Source organism: Muscardinus avellanarius (assembly GCF_963383645.1).
Source record: "Muscardinus avellanarius genome assembly, chromosome: 1".
Classification (NCBI taxonomy): Eukaryota; Metazoa; Chordata; class Mammalia; order Rodentia; family Gliridae; genus Muscardinus; species Muscardinus avellanarius.
Window position 1 is genome coordinate 180,977,061 of NC_137786.1, and position 19,671 is coordinate 180,996,731.

Consider the following 19,671-nt stretch of genomic DNA (forward strand, 5'->3'; position numbering starts at 1 on the left):
AATAAAAAATTTGAGAGGGAGACACGTGCTAGGGATGTGGCTTGGAGGTAACATGCCCCTGGGTTCAATCCCAAATACCAAAACAGAAAAGGGAGGACTGGGGGTGCAATGTATATCAGTGGTAGAACACTCTTGGATTCTATCCCTAGTACTACACACACACACAAATAAAAGAACCTTAAGAATGTTTCCGCCTCTGGTTCAAAATATAGAGACTAATGTTGGAGGCATGAGGAGATGAAGGTCCCAAAATCAAATAACATGATTGATCCTTTTTCAAATTATATTTGCTTTGCCCACCTACTTTCAGATTTACATCACACCTGAGATCCAAGCATCATACCTGAGATCCAAGCAATCTCTTTAATGTAGAACAGGCTTAGACAGTGAGAGGGGAGCTGTCCCAATGAACTCATGACCTGAGTAGGGGGCATTCCCAAAATAAGTGACTTCCCTCCCCTCCCTCCCCCTCCTTTTCTCTCCCTCTCCATGGGGTGATGCTCGTGAGCATCAGCTGCTGGATCCTAGGCCTGTGGTACCCCTAGTAGTCTCTCAATGGCAGCATAGATGTCTCCATCTGTGGCCATCAGGGCCTGCAAGTTGGCATCACGATTAGCAAACCCCAGGGCCTTCAGCTGCTCCAGTTCTTGCTGGTAGCGACCTTCAGTGAAGAGGGATGAAGGCTGGGTAGACTGGGAACAGGCATTGGCCAACTCATGGAGAAGCTGAAGAACGGCTAGGGTGGGATGCACAGCATCTTCTCTGTGACCTTGTCTTCCACCCCTCATTTCTTGGACTCCTCTGGCCCCACGTGGTCGAGCTGGGTCCCGTAAGAAGGGTCGTAGTCCAGGCACCTCCCTGCACAGCATCTGTAGGCCTTGTTCTATCTGTATCAATGCCTGTAGAGCTCGTGGGTTAGTGAGGATGGGAAGCAGAGGGATATGATGCTGCAGGGGACTGCCAGTTGCCAGCTGGTGTAGCAGAGCTGGATTCCGCTGCAGGACATGCAAGGCTCGGTGCAAAACAGAGGGTGAAGTTCTTGGCTGACTGGGTACAGAGGTTTTCTCCATGGGCTGCTGGCTATCCTGGGAGGGGAGGTCTTGGCTGGAGGATAAGTCCTGCATGCCAGTCTTACACCCTGAACTGGCCTGATTCAAATCCACACCCTTGCCTTGGGCAGTGACTCCTGTACTGACCTCTTGTATCAATGGCTTGGCAGGTGCAGCACCAAGAGGGATGGTGGTGGTGGCATCAGAACTGCTGTGAGCATTGGCTTCTCCTCTGAAAGCCTCTGCACCTGAGATGTGGCCTTTGGAGACAACTAATAGGGCCAGAGTGGAGAGCATGAGATGCTGGAGATCAGAGCAGACTGGACGCATGGCGTTGTCACCACCCGGCACTGCCTTCAAGGCCTCCAGCCTCCGTTTGTCTACCTGCAGGAGCTCCTGCTGCTGGGCTGGCTTCTGCAAGATTTCCAGAGCCTTGAGAGCTGAGTCACGTCTCTGTGCTGGCCTTGAGGAGTCTGGAACATGGCTGCCATTGGCTTGCTTCTCACCTGCCAAACCTTGAGTCACAGGGTCTTCCAAGAACTGCACCATGGACTCCGGTGCAGTCATCAGGAACTGAGCCAGCTGGCCAAAGAAGTCAGCTAGATCGGGTGAGCTCCGGCCCAGCCGGGCCAGCCTACCTAGCATGACAGCGCTCTCCGAGGCTGATGGTTCTGGACGATGGGCACCGTGGCCTGTGGGGCCTGGCACAGTTCCGTGCCTGGCTAACCCTCTCAAACGAGTCCTCACCACCAAGTGGACTGTTGTGCCATCGAGGATGCCACGCTGGCTCAGTATGTCTTGGTCTCGAAGGATCTTTCCAGTGAAGATGAGCACCAGCCGGTCAGTGTCACAGTGAAGGCGCTTGGAGATCTGCTTTTTAAAGTGGCGGACGCTGCTATTTTCTGCCAGCAAAAATTCCTGGCAGTCCTGTGGGGTCTTGACAGACACTCTGATGATACGTAATGATGGCTCCCGACCAGACACCAGCTGGCTGTCCCCTGCTTCTTCCCTAGCCCGTGCCATATTGCCTTGATTCGAGGCCAGCTGAGGACACTGTGGAGCACAGACCTGCAGAAGCCTGGATGCGTCAATGAGTACACCTGGGTGCAGGGACCAGTAGGTGTCCAGTGATGTCCTTACACCCACGTCCTGCAGGTTCCACCTCCCCAGTGTAGTCCTGCAGCCGCCTGGCTCCCAGAGAGGGGGCCGCTGCTCCTCTCCTGGGCCAGGCTTTGGGAATATGGTGTCAGTGATGAGGTCACAGTTGAAAAGCTGGCATGCATGAATGGGGGAAGGGCAGAGGGCTTTGCCACCTGCTTGAGGTTGGGGTCCTCTTATGATTTGATTTAAGCAGCAATAGAAAAAGAATTAAGAGTCCCTATCTAGACACAGAAAATAAAGGGTAATATGCTTGCTCTCATACACAGAAGCTAGGGAATCATTGGGCTACAAGAGGGACTTTAGATAACAGAAAAGAAACCCCAGTGAAGCGAGTGATCTAGAGAGGGTAGGGCGGTGGAGAAATGAGGAAAACACTTCCAGTGACGTCTGTAGGTATGTGAGCATATCAGTGTCAATCTCGGCGTCATGTATGGGGAGGGTGAAGAATAGGGAAGGAGCCAGAGGAAAGCTCACCAAGTGCTGAGTGCATGTACGTCATGAAGTACGTCAGAACTGCCTCATGCTGTGAGACTACAGTACCCCAGTAAGAGTATATAAAAAGAGTCCCTGTCTAGAAGTATGTTTCACACCAGCCTATTCCACTGTGTAAAGTCCAACCATTGGAGTTTAATATAATTTATTGGTACATAGTCATTACCATTGGAGCTTGATGAATGAATATGGCTGAGTAAGCAAGGTACCAGTCTATGCATTTGCTTAGGAAGTACTAATTCTAGTCAGTAATCTCCCACTAAATTACCATACACTGACCATGGCCCAGTCAGGTCCCCAAGTCCCTGTTTCTATACAAACAGAATAAAGATCCATATAATTAGTCTACACATTCTCACTAGGGCCTGTAAGGCAACTTGGACCCAGAAACCCTCCAGATTAAGTAACCCATCTGCATGATTTTAAAGAACTTGTAAGCAAAGTTGTTTTCAGGGAAATAAATTATAATAGTGATCCAGGTGTGGTGGCACACACTTGTATTCTCAGTACTTGGGAAGCTGAGACAGGAGGATCCGGGTTACTGGCCAGCCTCAGCTATTTCATGAGGCTCACCCTCTGCAACTTAGTGAGATTCTATTTCAAAATAAAGAATAAAAAACAGGGCTAGCCGGGCGTGGTGGCGCACGCTTGTAATCCCCGCGCTTGGGAGGCGGAGACAGGAGGATTGCGCAGGTTCGAGGCCAGCCGTGCTGGCGTAAGAGACCCTTTTTCAAAAATATAAAAAAATAGGTCTGGGAGTGTAGCCCGGAGGTAGAAGGGCTTCCAGGAACCCCAGTACCACCAAAAAAAAAAAAAAAAAAAAAAACAGGGCTAGAGGTGTTGCTCTGAGGTAGAATGCCCCTGGGTTCAATCCCCAGTACCCCAACCCCCCCCCCAAAAAAAAAAACATTATACCAACTCAAAGGATTGGGGCTGAGATAAGAAAAATCATACAAAAATGCTTTAATCTAGGTCAGTATGATTAACCATTATTAGATGTAAAATAACATAGAGAGATATCACATAGAGGTGACATATTTCAACTATAAAAGCACAAAATAGCCTCTAAGGCACCGATTTGGACCACTCCAGGCAAGTAGAGACTAAAGTCTAATCCCTGCAGCAACTATTGGTTACTCTGAGACTGGATGATATCTCGAGCTATCTTAAGTTTGTATGATTAACTACTGCCATCATATACTTAAACCTTTCCTTTATTCTAAAACTTCCAAGGACTACAAAATCAGAATGTGGCTGCCTAGAATGCCACCTCCAAAAGATCCTGCTGGATGTGACATGAGTGTCTAGATTCTTCAGCAGCCACATTTTTATCATCTATTTAAATACATTCTTATATATCGATTTGTTTGAATTAGTATCTTCACAGTCAGAACAATAAATGATGTAATAAGTTATAATTTTGAGTTGAAAGAATGTCTCACTCCAAGAAACCTTCAGAGTGCCTTGTGGCTGACTTTGATAATGTCCTGACTTCAGAATGATGTCCATGCAAGCACTACAAGTATAACCAACTCCTTTGGTGATTCTCTCTATTCTAATTAACATTTCTGGATTCCCCTTAGGAAATACATGCATGTGCGTGTATGGCAGGGGTTAAAGAATGGTCCAGGTAACAATTATCAAGGGCCATCTTTTCATATTTCATATTTTCCAGGAATCTCATGTTCCCCTCGTAGACTTGGAGGCGAATCATCCTGTTGGCCTCCTCCTTTACAGGTTTTATTGTCTGTGCCTAATGTACTGGAAAGGAGCAGGTTCTCAGGAGAAAATCAAGATTACTGTTTGGATCATAATTTATTTAGTAGTCTCTATTAGAGTTTAAGGAAGATGACAAGTCTCGAGGGGGACGCATGTCAAAGCAGGACACGTGGGCCTGCTGCTCTTCAGAATGAATGGATGTGACTGAAAGCCATGGAGCCAGATTACCCAGGCAGACTGAGCAGTCAGAAGTGTGGGGTACACAGAAGATCCACAGTTTTGACTACTTAGTTTTATTGGGTAAAATCACAGAAATAGACTTATTCTTGGGCCAAAAAGTAACCTAAATTTTAAGCTTATTTAACAATTTAAAATGCCTTTTAGGGTGGCTGTATTATATCTGCCAGTCAGAACTAGAGAAAGAAGCAACAGGTCCAATTTTTCACAGGAAGAATTTAAGGAGATCTAGGTCAGACAGTCAAGAGTTTGAACAATTGTACCATCTTAGCACCAAGTTTTTCTTTCAATTTATGTACCATTCTAGAAATTTAGTCCCTAGTGGCACTGTCACCTAGCAGTATTGTGATGGCCAACTTTTGATAGTGGAAAGCCAATAAAAATCTCACTTGACCTTTTATGAAATATGGTATGTACTATACAAATGTATTTAGAAAAAATTGACAAAATTAGCACATGATATTTTGCAAAAGAATAATAAATAATTTTGTAAAACCTTTGTCATTAAATATTTTGATGTTAAAATAACTGAAGTATAATACTGGTAAATAAAATTTAAAAGAAACAGGCATATAGATATGCCTGTTTATATGCATATATATGATATATATATGTGTATATATATATATATATTATAAAATAAATAAGATTTGTAATTTAAATAGGTGTAGATATTTGTAGAAATTAAGCTTGCAAACATTCCAAATTAAATACCACAACTTCTGCCCTGCTCTACATTTTGGGGAATAAGAAGGCACAAATTAATTTGCTTTGCTAAAGTGATTAACAGTATGGGCTCTGGAAATAGACTAATTTTAAATCCTGGACATAATCTGAAAAGACTTTTAACTTTTTTTCCTCTGTGTAATTCCTTTATTTTCTACATATTAGTGCTTTACCCCCACCCACTATAACCATAAAGAACACAATTCCAAATACTATACTTTCTCATTTGGAGAGATCACAGTCTACAGACTAATTTACTTATATTAGACAAGATTAACCTCATTCAAAACCTACTGTGATTTATAAATTCACATAAATATAGAAATTGATGCAATTAAACAAAAATTTCAGGATCTTATTTTTTTAATTCTTGGATTTTAACTTTTTTTCTGTGGGCTATAATTACCTGCTCCATAATAATCAATGTTATTATTCAGCTTAACTACATCAATTTTAAGACTTTTAACTTTAAGTCATGTACTATCCTTCTTCCTAGGCCTCAGCTTTCCTTATCTATAAATTAGGGATACTAATACTACGTCCATTCAAAGACTATTGTATAGAATCAGACCTAAAGAGATTGAAACAGGGCCTGGCATATTTTTTAAAAATCCTCAATAAGTGCTAGCTATTATTAAAATTAAATGTTAAGTAGGGAAACTCTAAAGTATTCAAAAAATATGGGCAAACATTTATGATGAAAATTAGAATACATTTTAAAAAGAAAGAACACTAATGCATAGAAGCTTCTCTTAAACTGCTGTCCAACTCCCTAGCTATTTGTGATGCAGATAGGCATTGCAGACTTAACCACTTGTTTTTGGGGGAGGGTTCTTTTGGTTTGTTTGTTTTGTCTGCTTTCTTTTTTTGTGGGTCTGGGGATGGAACCTCTGAGCTATACCCCCTGACCTATTTCTTATTATTTTGAAACAAGGTCTCACTGAGTTGCAGAGGGCCTCACTAAGTAGCTGAGGCTTCCACGAACCACAATCCTCCTGTCTCAGCCTCCCGAATGCTGGGATTACAAGCGTGTGCCACCATGCCCGGCTTCTGCTTTCTTTTTTCATTTTAGTTTTTAAAAAAAAATTTATTGGCTGGGTGTGGTGGCGCACGCTTGTAATCCCCACACTTGGGAGGCGGAGACAGGAGGATCACGCAGGTTCGAAGCCAGCCGCGCTGGCTTAAGAGACCCTGTTTCCAAATTTTAAAAAAGTACAAAACTAGGTCTGGGAGTGTAGCCCAGAGGTAGAAGGGTTTTCAGGAATCCCAGTACCACCAAAAAAAATTTTTTTTTCATTGGTACATTGTAGTCATATAACTCAGTGGGGTACAAGATGGCAGGGGCATACATGCACGCATCACTAGCAAGTCCATTGGTCTGAAAAAAGATAATTATTTGGAAGGAGACAGTCACTCGGCCTTGTATGACCAAAGCTTTCTGAGACTGTCTTCTCTTTTCCACCAGCACAACCTCCATGCCCTATCTTTCCAAGGCCCAGATATTTGATCTCACACCACTGCTGAGAGGGTAGGATAGTACAAAAACCAGAGCAGAGACAGCAAATGGGAAGCCCCAGGAGACCTGCAATTTAGTAAACATCAGCCTGCAGGGACCTCATTTCTGCAAAGTTTCCACAGGCTTATTCCTCCAGGCACATGCTCTGGTCCTGTGGCATCTTCTACTTAATTTGTGTCTATCCTGTCTCAAACTTGTTCTCATGCAGTTGCCTCTCCTCACTCATCACTCCGTCCGCAATCATCCAATCACTCGTGAACTGCTTACCATGGGACAGATTTCATCTTAGCTTCTGAGCGGAAGGCAGTGACCCAAACCTTCCTCTCCTAAACTCATCACCATGGAGCTGAGCACGAGGCTGAGTTCAGTCTCTGATGAAGCTACAGCCAGGAATTTAAGCACCCAATCAACAGTGGAGGGTTCTCTAGAGTTGGTGAAGATGTAAATGAGTCCAGCCATTATGAAGGACAGTATGGAAGTTCCCTAAGAAACTGAAAATAGATCTATCATATGATTCAGCTGTCCAGCTAGTGTATACATCTAAAGGAAGTGAAATCACTTTGTATCAAAGAGATACCTGAACACCCACATTTATTATAGAACTATTCAAGCCGGGCGTGGTGGCGCACGCTTGTAATCCCCGTGCTTGGGAGGCTGAGATAGGAGGATTGCGCAGGTTCAAAGCCAGCCTCGGCTACCTAGTGAGGCTCTCAGCAACTTAGTGAGACCCTGTTTCCAAATAAAATATAAAAAAAGGTCTGGGAGTATAGCCCGGAGGTAGAAAGCCTCTGGGTTCCATCCCCAGTACCACCAAAAAAATAAAAAAAAATTTAAATTATAGAACTATTCACAATAGCTAAGATATGAAGTCAGCCTAGAAAAACGCAAAAGGGATATGTGACATACAGACACAACGGAGTATTATTCAGCCAAGAGAAATGAAATCCTGTCATTTGCAGCAAAAGGGATGGACCCGGAAAACATTTAGTGGAACAAGCCAGGCATGTAAAGACAAGAACTGCATGTTCTCTCTCATATGTGGAAGCTTATAAAGTCAACCTAAAAGTAGAATAGTGATTACTAAGGCTGAGAAGGGTGTAGGAGGTGAGTAAAAAAGGGTGGTTGGATTTAATCAAGGTGCACTGTTTACAAGTATGGAAATATCACAATGTTTACTGAATACTCTACTCCCCTAGTCAAGGCTTTCAGATGGAGCCCACTGCGATCTGCTCTGGTGAGCTGGACTTCAGGCTTTCTCCAGCACAGATGGAAGTCAGGTAAAGGCAGCAACATTTCTTTCCATGAGTGTTTTTCCCAGACCTACTTCACCTTTCTAAGATGGAAACTACAGGTGATGTCGTACATCTGCTCCAGTTAGAAGGAGCCCCAGAGCACATGCCTTATGAGTTGCAAGAAACAGAGAGGCAGGACTTTCCTCTTCCCCTGCTCCCGAGTACCACCATAAACTGCAGTGTGTTTTGATTTGGACAAAAATTCCATTAATGGAGAACAGAGGTTCTTAAAGCTTTGTGTCCCTAAGATTAAAACCTAAATCACAAAGATAAAGTTTTTCCCCATATGGCAGTAGCTCAAAGTTGGATAGGCTTGTCTAAGTATCTCAGGCTCTAAGTGGACTTTCTGTTTCTCTCAGCCCCAGTTGTCACACTGAGTCTCTGACACTTCAACACAGCCCTGACCACTCTTACCACGGTGGTATACCACGTGAAGGGCCCTCTTCCTTCCTTGACTGCAATACACCATGAATGTTTTGTTTGCATTCCTACTCAACTCTGATCTAACAGACTGTGATTTGTATATGTGTATGTGCATGTGTGTACGTAGTGTGCCCATGTGAAAGTATAAGAAGATACACCTTGTATGTGCGTTTTCACCAACATGTGCTTATAGACACATTTATGCAGATACACACTGGAAAGTGTAACTCATGTGACATATGAATTGTAACATTTTTATCCTAGAAGTTGGAATGCATCCCTGAATGTAAACCAGAATTTAGTCTGAGATGCTGGGGACCGAGGAGGAGGGGACCTCCTGTCTTTTGTACTTTATAGATCAGTCCTTGTGCGCATCCTGGTTCTTCAGCAGAAATTCTCTTCCATTTTCCTTCAAAGCTTTACCTACTTCTCTCTCACCACATTTCAGGTTTTATCCATGAATAGACACTGAGAGAACCCTTTCCTAGCTCCCTGGACTCTATGAGCAACAAGCCCTTTTCTGCTCTTCACAGACTCCCATCTTTTCCCTTAACACTTATCATAGCTTGCAATTATGTATAATGAGCACTTTTCATGTCTTTTGTTTGAGCAGTTTCTGCTACCATTCTATAAATTCAAGAGGGCAGGACTATATTTCCTTTACTCACAGTGAATTCATAATAGTTAGCCGATACCATCCATGCACAGGGTAGATACCAGAATTTTTGAGCTAGAAGTTTTAAGTCAACTACTCAAGTATGACTGCAAGGGTCTGGGTAAAATTCAAGAATCTTATAATTAAGTCTGAATCTTTGTCACTGTCTGGGCAGGGACGAATATAAAATTCTGAAAAGTGACAGCCATCTGTAGGATAGACTTCAGGGACAATAAATATAAGAAACCATGACAATTCTTCAACTACCTGGTGGGAGCCTCTCAAAACAACACATGATGGCAGCTACTTCAGGACATAAAATCTGAAAGACTTTGGGAAAGACACCAAAGGACCTGCAGGCCTTGGCCTTCAAAGGGCTACAGCAACAGAGCCCCTCTCTGTCTCCAGGCCTCTGACCTTCTAACTTCCAACTTCTTAATCTCCCCCAAACTATGTTTTTGTTATTGTTTCTGCTGAGGTTTGAACCTGGGGGCCTTCTATCTCCAAGTGATACCCCAACCATTTATTTGTTTATCTATTTATTTATTTGAAACAGGTATCGCTAAGTTGCTGAGACTGGCCTCAAAACTACAATCCTTCGGTCCCAATGTCCCAAGTATTGAGATTACAGATGTGCATCACCACACCCAGCTTAGTCTTCCATTTAAGCCCTCCCATCCATAGAGACAGAACTTATCACTAGCTCTTCTCCCATTCCTTCCCCTTTTCCTTTAGCCCACAAGAACAAGACTGAGACAACAGCTAACACTGGAGATTGGCTGTAATTGCATCTCAAGATAGGCATACACCAAGCTCAGACAGGGGCCCCGTGGTAGTACAGTGGCGAGGGCAGTTGGGTCACGCAGAGCACCTTCACCCTATTTCTGGCTCCTGGTCTTCTGCACTGACTCTGGAACATTGTCTCCACAGTAAAGGGCATCATAGTAAATTTGGTTTATAATGCGGTTGCATTCAAGAATTGGAGAACTAGAGTAATAGGATATGGGGAAAAGACACAGAGGAAAAAAGGTGCAGCCTGAACAAGGGTGCCTAGGACTGCCTCAGCTTCTCCACCGCAGCATCTACATCGCCCCCCGTGGCAATGAGGGCCTGAAGGTTGGCTTCGGCATTCAGAAAGCCCATGGACCGCAGTTGTTCCAGTTGTGCCTGGAAGTGAGCCTCGGGCTGTAGCTGCTGTGGGTTGGTGTTGGCCAAGGCTTGCAACATCTGGAGAAAGCGAGTGGAGCGGAAGCCTAGTTCTGTAGAGCCCTGTGCTGGGGAAACCTGAGGAGCCAGGGCTGGAGGGGGATTGTCAGACACAAAGCCACCTTCTCTAGACTCTGTACCTCCCGCCACATCACCCGTCCCTGCTAGGCAAGGCATGAACCACAGCAGGAGGCGAGGCGCCTCCGTAGCCAGGATCTGCAGGCCCTGCTCAATCTGCAGCAGGGCTTGCATTGCACAAGGGTTTGCCATGGCTGCCTGCAGATGCAGCAGCAGTGGTAGCTGTTGGTGCAGCTCATCCTGCAACTGTGGGGACTGATTCACACCAGCTGACCTCACAGATCTCGAGTAACCTGGTGGTGTCGACCAGGGAGCTTCGGGGCCCCCAGGAGGGGCTGCTGTAGGGGAAGGTGGAGAAGGACCAAATGTAGCATGGTTGGCAGAATTGCCTAGCCCAGAGACAAGATTGGGCATGCTGGCGCTGTGGCCAGTAGAGTCCTTCCCTGCGCCCTCTTGACCTCCACCTTGTTCAGTACCACTCTCAGAGGGGCATCTCAGGAAAGCCGGGCAGGAAGACTTTCCCTTGATTACTACTGACTCCTTGGGCTGGCCTGACCTGGGTTCCTGAGATGAGGGTGAAGTTGGGGGAACTCTGTTTCCTGGTGGTGATGGTTCCTGTCTTGGGCTGAGGGTGGATGCTGTACCCTGCAAATAGGTTCCTAGGGTCTGGGGGGTCTCATGTAACTGCTGGATATAATCATAGAGCCCAATGTTGCCCAGAAAATTTGGAATCCTATTTCTAGTTTCAGATGCATTCTGGGCCCCAGACTGTCCTCCTTGCCTGCTACCAGAACCTCCATATGTAGAAGTCCAGGGATTGGGGAGAGGGTCACAATTCTCTGTCCTTGAAGGTTGGTTGCTGCTGGTAGTGGTGTTGGTAGTAGTGGTAGTGGCAAAAGGATTGCCACCGAACTGCTCCTGGACTGCATTAAGCATTGGGTCCATAATATCTGTGTACATGGTACGAAGTACGTTGTAGCCCCCAGGGATGCTCTCCAGGTTACTGAGTGCCCGGTCCTGGCTACGCATCATCTCTTGCATCATGGCAGGGTTACGTAGAAACTCAAGTGTCTGCCGCATGATCTCTGGGTTGTTGAGAATGTGCCCAATCTCAGGGTTGTGCTGGATAAGCTGCTGCATGCGAGGATTGTCGAGAACCAGCTGGCGCACCAGGCCCGTGTTGGACAGCAGACCCTGGATGAAAGGGTCATCAATGAGCTGATCCATGATGTCGGGTACTGATACGTGCTGCCACATCAGGGAGTTTGGCTGGTCAGGAAAGCTACCAGAAGTCAGGCCCAGCCCACTGAGGCCTGTGAGGACACCTAAGCTGAAGGTAGGGGGCCCATCTGCCGGGTAAATGGAGCTTAGCTGAGGGAGTGACCCAGGACTTGGGCCTGGGGTAGGGACTGAAGCAGCTGGACACTCGGTACCCACAGCATGGCGCTGCATCTTGATGACCAGGTGAACGGTAAGACCATCTCGCACTCCACACTGCGCCAGTGAGTCGGGGTCCTTGAGGATTTTGCCAGCAAAGATGAGGACCAGTTGATCAGGATGGGCCTTAAAGCGCTGAGATATCTCTTCCTTCAGCTGCTGGATGGTGCACGTGTCTGTAACCGAGAAATCCTCCTTGTCCTTGGGCGTCTTCACTGTCACCTTGATGAGGTGGGGATCCTGGACTGGTGCTGGACTGCCCTGTGGCAGAGCCTCTCCACTTTTGGCCATGGTGCGCAGCAGGAGGCCCAGGTCTGTGGGAACACAGCTGGAGGAGAGGGGATGGGAGACCAAGATCATCCTTTCAGGCAGCCGTGAAAGTAAGAAAGATTAGGATGAAGAGGGCCATGGGCCTTGGAGTAGGGGGAGCCTTAGGGTCCACACGGAAGGGGTCACATCATCCCTGGACGGGGATGCTTTGCAGGTGATGGGATTAAGAGATGTTGGAGTGAGGGAAAGGAAGTCTAGGGCCCTGGGGGAAAAGGTCATCAGTTGATGGATGAGGAGACAAAGGTAGGAAGAAGGGCCCAGTCTGAGAAACACATACCAGTCAGCTGTGGCCCTGTCCTTCCTCTTATGCAGGGCTCCAAACCACCCTCATCTTGTTTCACAGCTGCCCCTGAAGCCTTCTGGGCTGGAACCTACTCCATCAGGTCACCTCTGTGACTTCATTACTGACATCACAACCTCACACAATGGATTCTAGAGACTCCTCCAAGGTGCTCTGGGTTCCTAGGAACCCCTTTTCCCACCCTTTACCTTTTCTATTTTCTATACCTCAGTTCCTTGATTCATAGTGAGGGCCCTGGGTTGAACTCCTTAAGCCAAGAGCCTTGCTTCCACACAGCCTCAAAAGTGGTTTACAGAGACTCAGACTAGAATTGGAGAGTTCCTAGTCCTTCAGTTCTGTCCCCAGTAAGGCCCAAATTCATCTTCCTTTGTTCAAAGGGATTCTTCCTGAGTTTCTTCTATGTCCTCATTTTCTGTCTGATTCAACATTACCCATGAATTCATTCTATATTTCCAAAGTATTAATTTGCTGATAGATAGAACTTGGGGTATGAAAATGGGATTGAGGATGACTTGAAGTGTTTTTTTTTTTACCTGTTTTAAAGTTATTTCCAAAAAAAATCCCAGAGGATGAACATTTATTGAGATAAAAATATCAATGAATAAAGCAGGTCATCAAGGAGAAAAATTAGCATGTTGTTTTAACAGTATACTTATATACATATACATACATATATTTGAGATGACTATATCTAAATGGAGATAAAAAGAGATGATGGAAGATAGCTTAATATTATAAGTCTAGAGTTTATCAGCATTTAGGAAATACTTAAAAATAATTTACTGGTTAATATTAACTAGTTAGCAGTCGCAGAAAAAAAGAGATAAAAAATTTGAATAGTGGCACTAAAACATTTAGAAGTCTGAAATATTCGAAGAATTCAGAAAAATAGAGGAAATAAAGCAGTTAGGAAGAAAAAGAAGTGTCAAATGAAGAACTTGAAGAACAAAATTGTGTCATTAGCAGGAAGATGAATGAACTAATGAATATTATGCTAAGTGAGATTTGCCAGTCTTAAAAAGTGAACAGTTGTGTGTTTCCTGTCATGTATGGAAGCTAGATAAAAATTGGGAAACAAGAGTAACCTCAGATGGGCAAGCAGAGACTCCACTGGAGTGATGGACTGAGTTTAGGAGATGGAGGAGAGGGATGGAGGGGTAAAGAAGGTTAGAAGTTGAAATGATGCTGTGTATACTAAACTACCAAAGACAATCTCAAAGACGTTTGAGGGGAATTGAAAGGGAGAAGGTAGAAACTGGAGTTGAAACGCTCTATGAATTGTGCGCGTGTATATTCCTATCATTCTGTAGTCGGTATGATGAATAATTACAAGGTAACCAATAAAAAAGAGAGAGGGTAACCAATTCTAACAAATGATGCTAGTAGATCAATAGGATGAGAACTGAGACTTAACCACTAAATTTGATTTAAAAAATAGCTCTAGACCATGTTGAGTACAACTTTGTAACCGTGGTGGGAGACAGAAAGCTTGAATCAACATGTGCTTAAGAGTAAATGACTAGGAAAGGAACAGAATCCAACATAGTATGAAAATAAGAAAAGGGGGTGATGGCTATATGGGAATGTAGGTTTTAAAGACTCTTTGATGTTTTGTTTTGTTTTAAGATGAAGCTAGTATTCAAGTTTTTTAGTTGATGTTGAGTTGTTGGCTGGTTGGCTGGTCAGTTGTTTGGTTGATTTGGGGATTGGACCCAGGGGCATTCTACCTCTGAGCTACAGCCTGAGCCTTTTTCATTTTTATTTTGAAATCTTGTCTTGCTAATCTGCTATGGGTCACACCAAGTTCCTGAGGCTGCCCTTGAAACTGTCATTCTTCTGTCTCAGCCTCCAAAGTACTGAAATTACAGGCATGCACCACTATGCCTGTAATTCCAAACACAATATCTTTATTTTGATGGAAATAATTCAATGAGAAGAGAAAAAATAATTCAGGAAAAAAGAAAACAATCACAAGAACACAGCCTTGAGTAAATAGGTTTCAGAGATTGGGAGCAAGTACCCAAGGAAAGAGTTTTGGTTAGAAACATATATGGTTTACTCATTACAACAGAATGAAGAGTAGAGAAGGTACCAATATGTTAGTTGGTCATTTGGCAGCTGACACATCTGAAAATCCCTTTTAATTTGTCCCTTTTGGTCTTGTTAAAATAGGCAAAATTCTGGCTGAGATCCAGAATACACAAGAAGACTCTGAAGATTTGAGAAGCCCAGAAAAGGTATGAAATAGTTGTCTCAAAGAATAAGGTAATGGAGATCACCATATGTGGTCCCCACATTGCTCTGTACCTCCACATCACCTGAAACTTGTTAAAAATGAGAAAATTAGGCCCCGCTCGAGATCTAATGAATCAGAGGCCCTTGAAATGCAACTCAGCTAGTACAAATTCTGGTGAGAATCATCAGCTGGTATTATGTAAGTAGGATTATTAAGAGAGTGATTAAGGCTTTCCACAATAAATGTAAATAAAACTAGTCCCCATGGCTGTGTGCTTTTCTCTTCCTACAAAGAGATTAGGCAAAGCTGGATATAACCATGATAAATTTACTAGGTGTTTACTATGCCAGAATGATTATTTCATGGCTGGTGGGGTAGTCTTCAAGAGAACTAGAGTTGAGAAGCAACTAGAAGGTACAAAAATGACACCACCCACTCCTAAGATCATTGGGAATGAAAGAAACAGCTACCATGCCAGGAAAGTAGTGGCTGCAGTGTTTTCAGTGGACACATTTCTGTTATACCACAAAGGTTAGGGAATATTTAGAAAGAAGGTTGTATATAGGAGAGTTTTGAAGGTTTTTTTTTTTTTTTTTTTTTTTTTTTTGGTGTACTGGGGTTCCTGGAAGCCCTTCTACCTCCAGGCTACCCTCCCAGACTTATTTTATACTTTGTATTTGGAAACAGGGTCTCTTAAGCCAGCCCGGCTGGCTTCGAACCAGTGTGATCCTCCTGTCTGCCTCCCAAGCGCGGGGATTACAAGTGTGTGTCACTACACCTAGCTCGGAGGGTTTCACCATGCTTTGAATCGTATCCATCTTCCTCTGTTTGGATCACCCTTCTCTCAGAGAATTGCATGTTCAGCTTTTATTTTCTTTAGATTTTAGCTCAAACATCATCTTTTCGGAAAGGCCTTTTCTGATTGCTCTGTTCAGAGAAACTTATCCAAGTTCATTTTTCTTCATAACACTCAGCACCATCTAATGTATCTATAATTTTAATATTGCCCATATATCCACAAAAGAGAGATCCAATCAATAAATAAAAGGTCTTTGTATCATCTTGCTATTTAGTCAATGCCTAAAACCATGTTGACTTAATAAATTATGGCAAAAGCTTATTCCATTATCAAACAATTGAACTGAACCATAGTTGGTTGCATATTATGCCAGGCTGTGATACACTAGTTGAGGCAGGAAGAAAAGGGAGGGTCTTGGCACTGTGGGAAGCACAAGCTATAAATAAAAAAAAAAGATATGCTGAAGGGTATGATTCTCTTAGAAGGTGCCATGTCCCATGGAGGGCTGGCTTTGTGATGACGGAAATGTTCATTGAAGGTGGCAGCAGCTGCATCCTTTTGTACTAATGCAAGAATAGAAACAGCCCTTCCTATGATCATAGAAATGACAATTACTAAGAGGCCCCAATTGTAGTTACTTATTAATTGTAGTTACTCATTAAGACCTGGTCAATAGGTAATTTTTTCCTACTCTGATCATTTAAGTCATTCTCTGTCACTCTCAAACTTGAATGATACAGGTTTAAGAAATGTGTGACTAAATACCTGTCTTTCAAACTAAGTATCTGCGTCTATGTAACTTTCCCGTTCTGTGTGGATATTTTGTAATTTGTCTAACCCTACATGTGGGTCTGTTTAGGTATCTCTAGAATTTTGTTACAGTGTATGTGTATGCACATCAGGCTACATATGCATGCCCTTGGATATTTAACCATGAGTGCAACTGGGGTTCTTTTCATTTGTATATTAATATGTATGCGTGTATGTATATATACCTGTGATGTGTGTGAGGGAGTGTGTGTGTGTGTATGTGTGGTAGGTAAGACAGGAATGTTGAACACATGTAGTTGTGTTTCTGCAAAGGAAACAAAGCCAAACCTCAAATGAAGGCATGTAGAGGTAGCCATTTTATTGACAGATCTTCCAGCCATGACCCATGGTTCCAGTATTCAGTAGAGAGAGCATTGGTTGGTTTCCCCTTTACCAGGACTTCACCTAGGGGACAGCATCAGGAGAGGTGGAAAAGGCAGATGAGGTGGTCAAATAGGACAGCAGGCAGGTAGAAAGCAGACAGGTAGGTGGCTAGAATCCCTGGGATCTCTTGAGCTTGCGAATTGCAGCATTAGTGTCCCCCTCGGTAGCAATAAGTGCCTGAAGATTGGCCTGGTGATTCCCAAATCCCATGGCCTGGAGAGATTCCATCTGCTTGCTGAAACGCACCTCAGGGGCTTGTGAAGGGTGAGAAGGATCTCCAGCTAGGGAACGAAGCTTCTGCAGAACAGCCCCAGATTTGTGACAGCAATCAGGCTTCTTGGGCTCGGTCATATCTGGCACATTCCAGGCCCAGGGCACCATTTCAGGATAGCTGCAGCTGGGAGCAGGAAGCCAACCTAGGCCCCAGAGGCAAGGTGCAACCCAGGGCAGAAGAGCAGGAGCCTCTGTGGCCAACAGCTGGAGGCCCTGCTCGATCTGTAATATTGCTTGTGATGCTTTAGGGTTGGCTACGGCTAAGAGCAGGTCAGAAAGCTGTGACTGCTGCAGGGATGTGGGCAGCTGCTGCCTCCACTGTTCACTCAGCTGGGGCATGCTCAGAAACAGCATCATCTGAGCTGCCAACTGGGGGTTGTTCATAAGCAACTGCATCATGCCTCCTGTGATTTGAGAGCTGGCCTGCTCATCAGACAGCAGGGAATCTTCCTCCATCCTCCGTTCTGAGCTGCAAATAGAGATGGTGGTATCCTTGTCTTCCTCCCGGGACTGATGAGTGACTTCTATGCTAGGTAAAGCTGGTATCCCAGAGGGCTGTTGAATGGAACAGACATAGTTCTGGCCCTTGGTGGAGATTGTATTGGCTCTGGAAGTCTGGTCAACCCTGTTGGTGGCGGTGTTGGTGGAGGTAACAGGAGATAAACCATGAGAACTGGTATATATGACTCGAGTTGTATGGAGTTGTGGGAGCTGGTCCCGTTGTTCCTGGGATGGCGGTGGAGGTAGGGATGAAGGCTGGGCCTGTTCTGGCATTTGTCCTGCCAGGAGAGCTGTAAAAGGGTTACCACCAAAGGGATCCTGCATGCTGTTGAGCATCTGGTCACTAAAACCAGCATAGCTCTGGCCCAGGGCATTGCTCCCACCCGGGATTGTCTCTAAGTTCGGGTAGGGCTGTAAATTCAGTGCATGCTCAAGGTTCTGTGCAGGTTGCTGGATCTGCATTATCTCTTGGATCATGGCGAGGTTCTTGGCCAGCTCCAGAGCCTGACAGAGGATCTCAGAATTGTTGAGCAGGTGGAAGACTTCTGAATTCTGCTGCATGTCGGGGTGTTCTGAGACAAACTGCCGCATGAACTCCATGTTGGACAGAAGCCGCTGGACGCTCGGACTCCCCAGCATCTGTGCCATGTGCTCTGAATTGTCCCCTTCGAAGTTCCGGGTACACACCTTGGAGGCATCCGAATCCATAGAGACCGTTGACTGCACTGGGGCCTGACTCACAGCAGCAGGTTGGTACGCTCCACTGTTACCTCCTTTGGTACTTCTGTCCCGGTGGCAGGGCACATTGGTTGGCAGGTTCTGGGAAGAATGCGCCAGGGATTTGGGGCCATGTCTAGACTTGATGACCAGGTGGATTGTGTGTCCATCTACGATGCCCCTCTGGCTCAGCGTGTCCTGGTCTTTGAGAAGGCGACCCATGAAGACCAACACGAGTTGGTCCATTTGGCACTTGAAGTGAGCCGATAGCTTCTCCTTGAACTGCCTCACTGAGATGTCATCAGCCACTGTGAAGTCTTTATGGTTACCTGCTGTCTTCACTATCACTCGAGTGACACTTGAGATATTCCTGTTTGCAGGAAGACCTGCAGGACGCCCTCTCTGGGGCATCTTGGGTGTTCGAGAGAGTACATGCGGCATGGAACTTAGTGGGTGGGCAGCTGGGGAGCAGGCAGAAGCAAGGACAGCGGGGTGAGGCAGACAGAGGCTTCTGCTGGCCTTTGTTGCAGGTGTTGTGTTCGCAAGCCGCAGGCTAGTTTCCTTGCTGCCCAAGAGAGGATGAGTTACTGGGCTGGGGCCAGTATTTTGTGGTGTTATACCCTCACCCCAGTTCTTCAGATGTGGCCCAGCTGAGGCCTGACGTGGCTATTAATTCATATTGGCACAGGGTGGACTAAGTAGTGCTGACTCTCCCTTAACACAGCTGCCCCTGCTGCCCCACCCACCCATGGCGTGAAACTTCAGAAAAGGGATATTGTGATGTCAAGATAAGCCTCATTGCATGCTAGGACTAGCTGAGGACAAATTTGGTGGGATAGAGGGGAGTCTAAGTGTCTATTATAAATTAAAATAAAACAATTTCCCCGAAAAAAAAAAATGAAGATGCAATTCCCCAGCAAAAAAAAAAAAAGAAAAAATACGTGTGTGTGTGTGTGTGTGTGTGTGTGTGTGTGTGTGTGTGTGTGTGTGTGTGTGGTGTGTTTCCGAGTGGTGCTATGTATAGGTCCCTTAAGGGGATGTTAGGCATATCATATAAAAGGCTGCAGCTACTGAAGCCATTGACAAAACCACATTCCTGTGAGTACTAATGGACCTATGCCACCAGAAGGTGCTTATTAATTTTATTAGTAATCTGGGAAAAGCAGGCCTTACAAAGGAATATGGAGAGGCGGGTGTGGTGGCACAAGCTTGTAATCCCAGTATTTGGGAGGCTGAGACAGGAGAACCACGGTTCACGGAGAGTCTCAGCTACTTAGTGAGACCCTTTGCAACTTAGTGAGACCCTGTTTCAAAATAAAGAATAAAAAA

The 19,671-nt window shown here is 45.0% G+C and overlaps 3 protein-coding genes across 3 annotated transcripts; all 3 read right to left on the reverse strand.

Moving 5' to 3' along the window:
- Window positions 1-524: 524 nt before the first annotated feature.
- On the reverse strand, window positions 525-2,072 carry LOC308267275 (ubiquilin-1-like; the record flags this gene model as incomplete). Its single annotated transcript, XM_080701883.1, has 1 exon — window positions 525-2,072. The coding sequence occupies one exon, from the start codon at window positions 2,070-2,072 to the stop codon at window positions 525-527; it is 1,548 nt and encodes a 515-aa protein (XP_080558009.1).
- Window positions 2,073-10,320: 8,248 nt separating this feature from the next.
- UBQLN3 (ubiquilin 3) lies at window positions 10,321-12,371 on the reverse strand (the record flags this gene model as incomplete). The annotated part of the gene is made up of 1 exon (XM_080701890.1): window positions 10,321-12,371. Exon 1 carries the CDS (start codon window positions 12,349-12,351, stop codon window positions 10,321-10,323), a length of 2,031 nt encoding a protein of 676 aa, XP_080558016.1. The 5' UTR covers window positions 12,352-12,371.
- Window positions 12,372-16,959: 4,588 nt separating this feature from the next.
- On the reverse strand, window positions 16,960-18,783 carry UBQLNL (ubiquilin like; the record flags this gene model as incomplete). The annotated part of the gene is made up of 1 exon (XM_080701832.1): window positions 16,960-18,783. One exon carries the CDS (start codon window positions 18,781-18,783, stop codon window positions 16,960-16,962), a length of 1,824 nt encoding a protein of 607 aa, XP_080557958.1.
- Window positions 18,784-19,671: the final 888 nt, after the last annotated feature.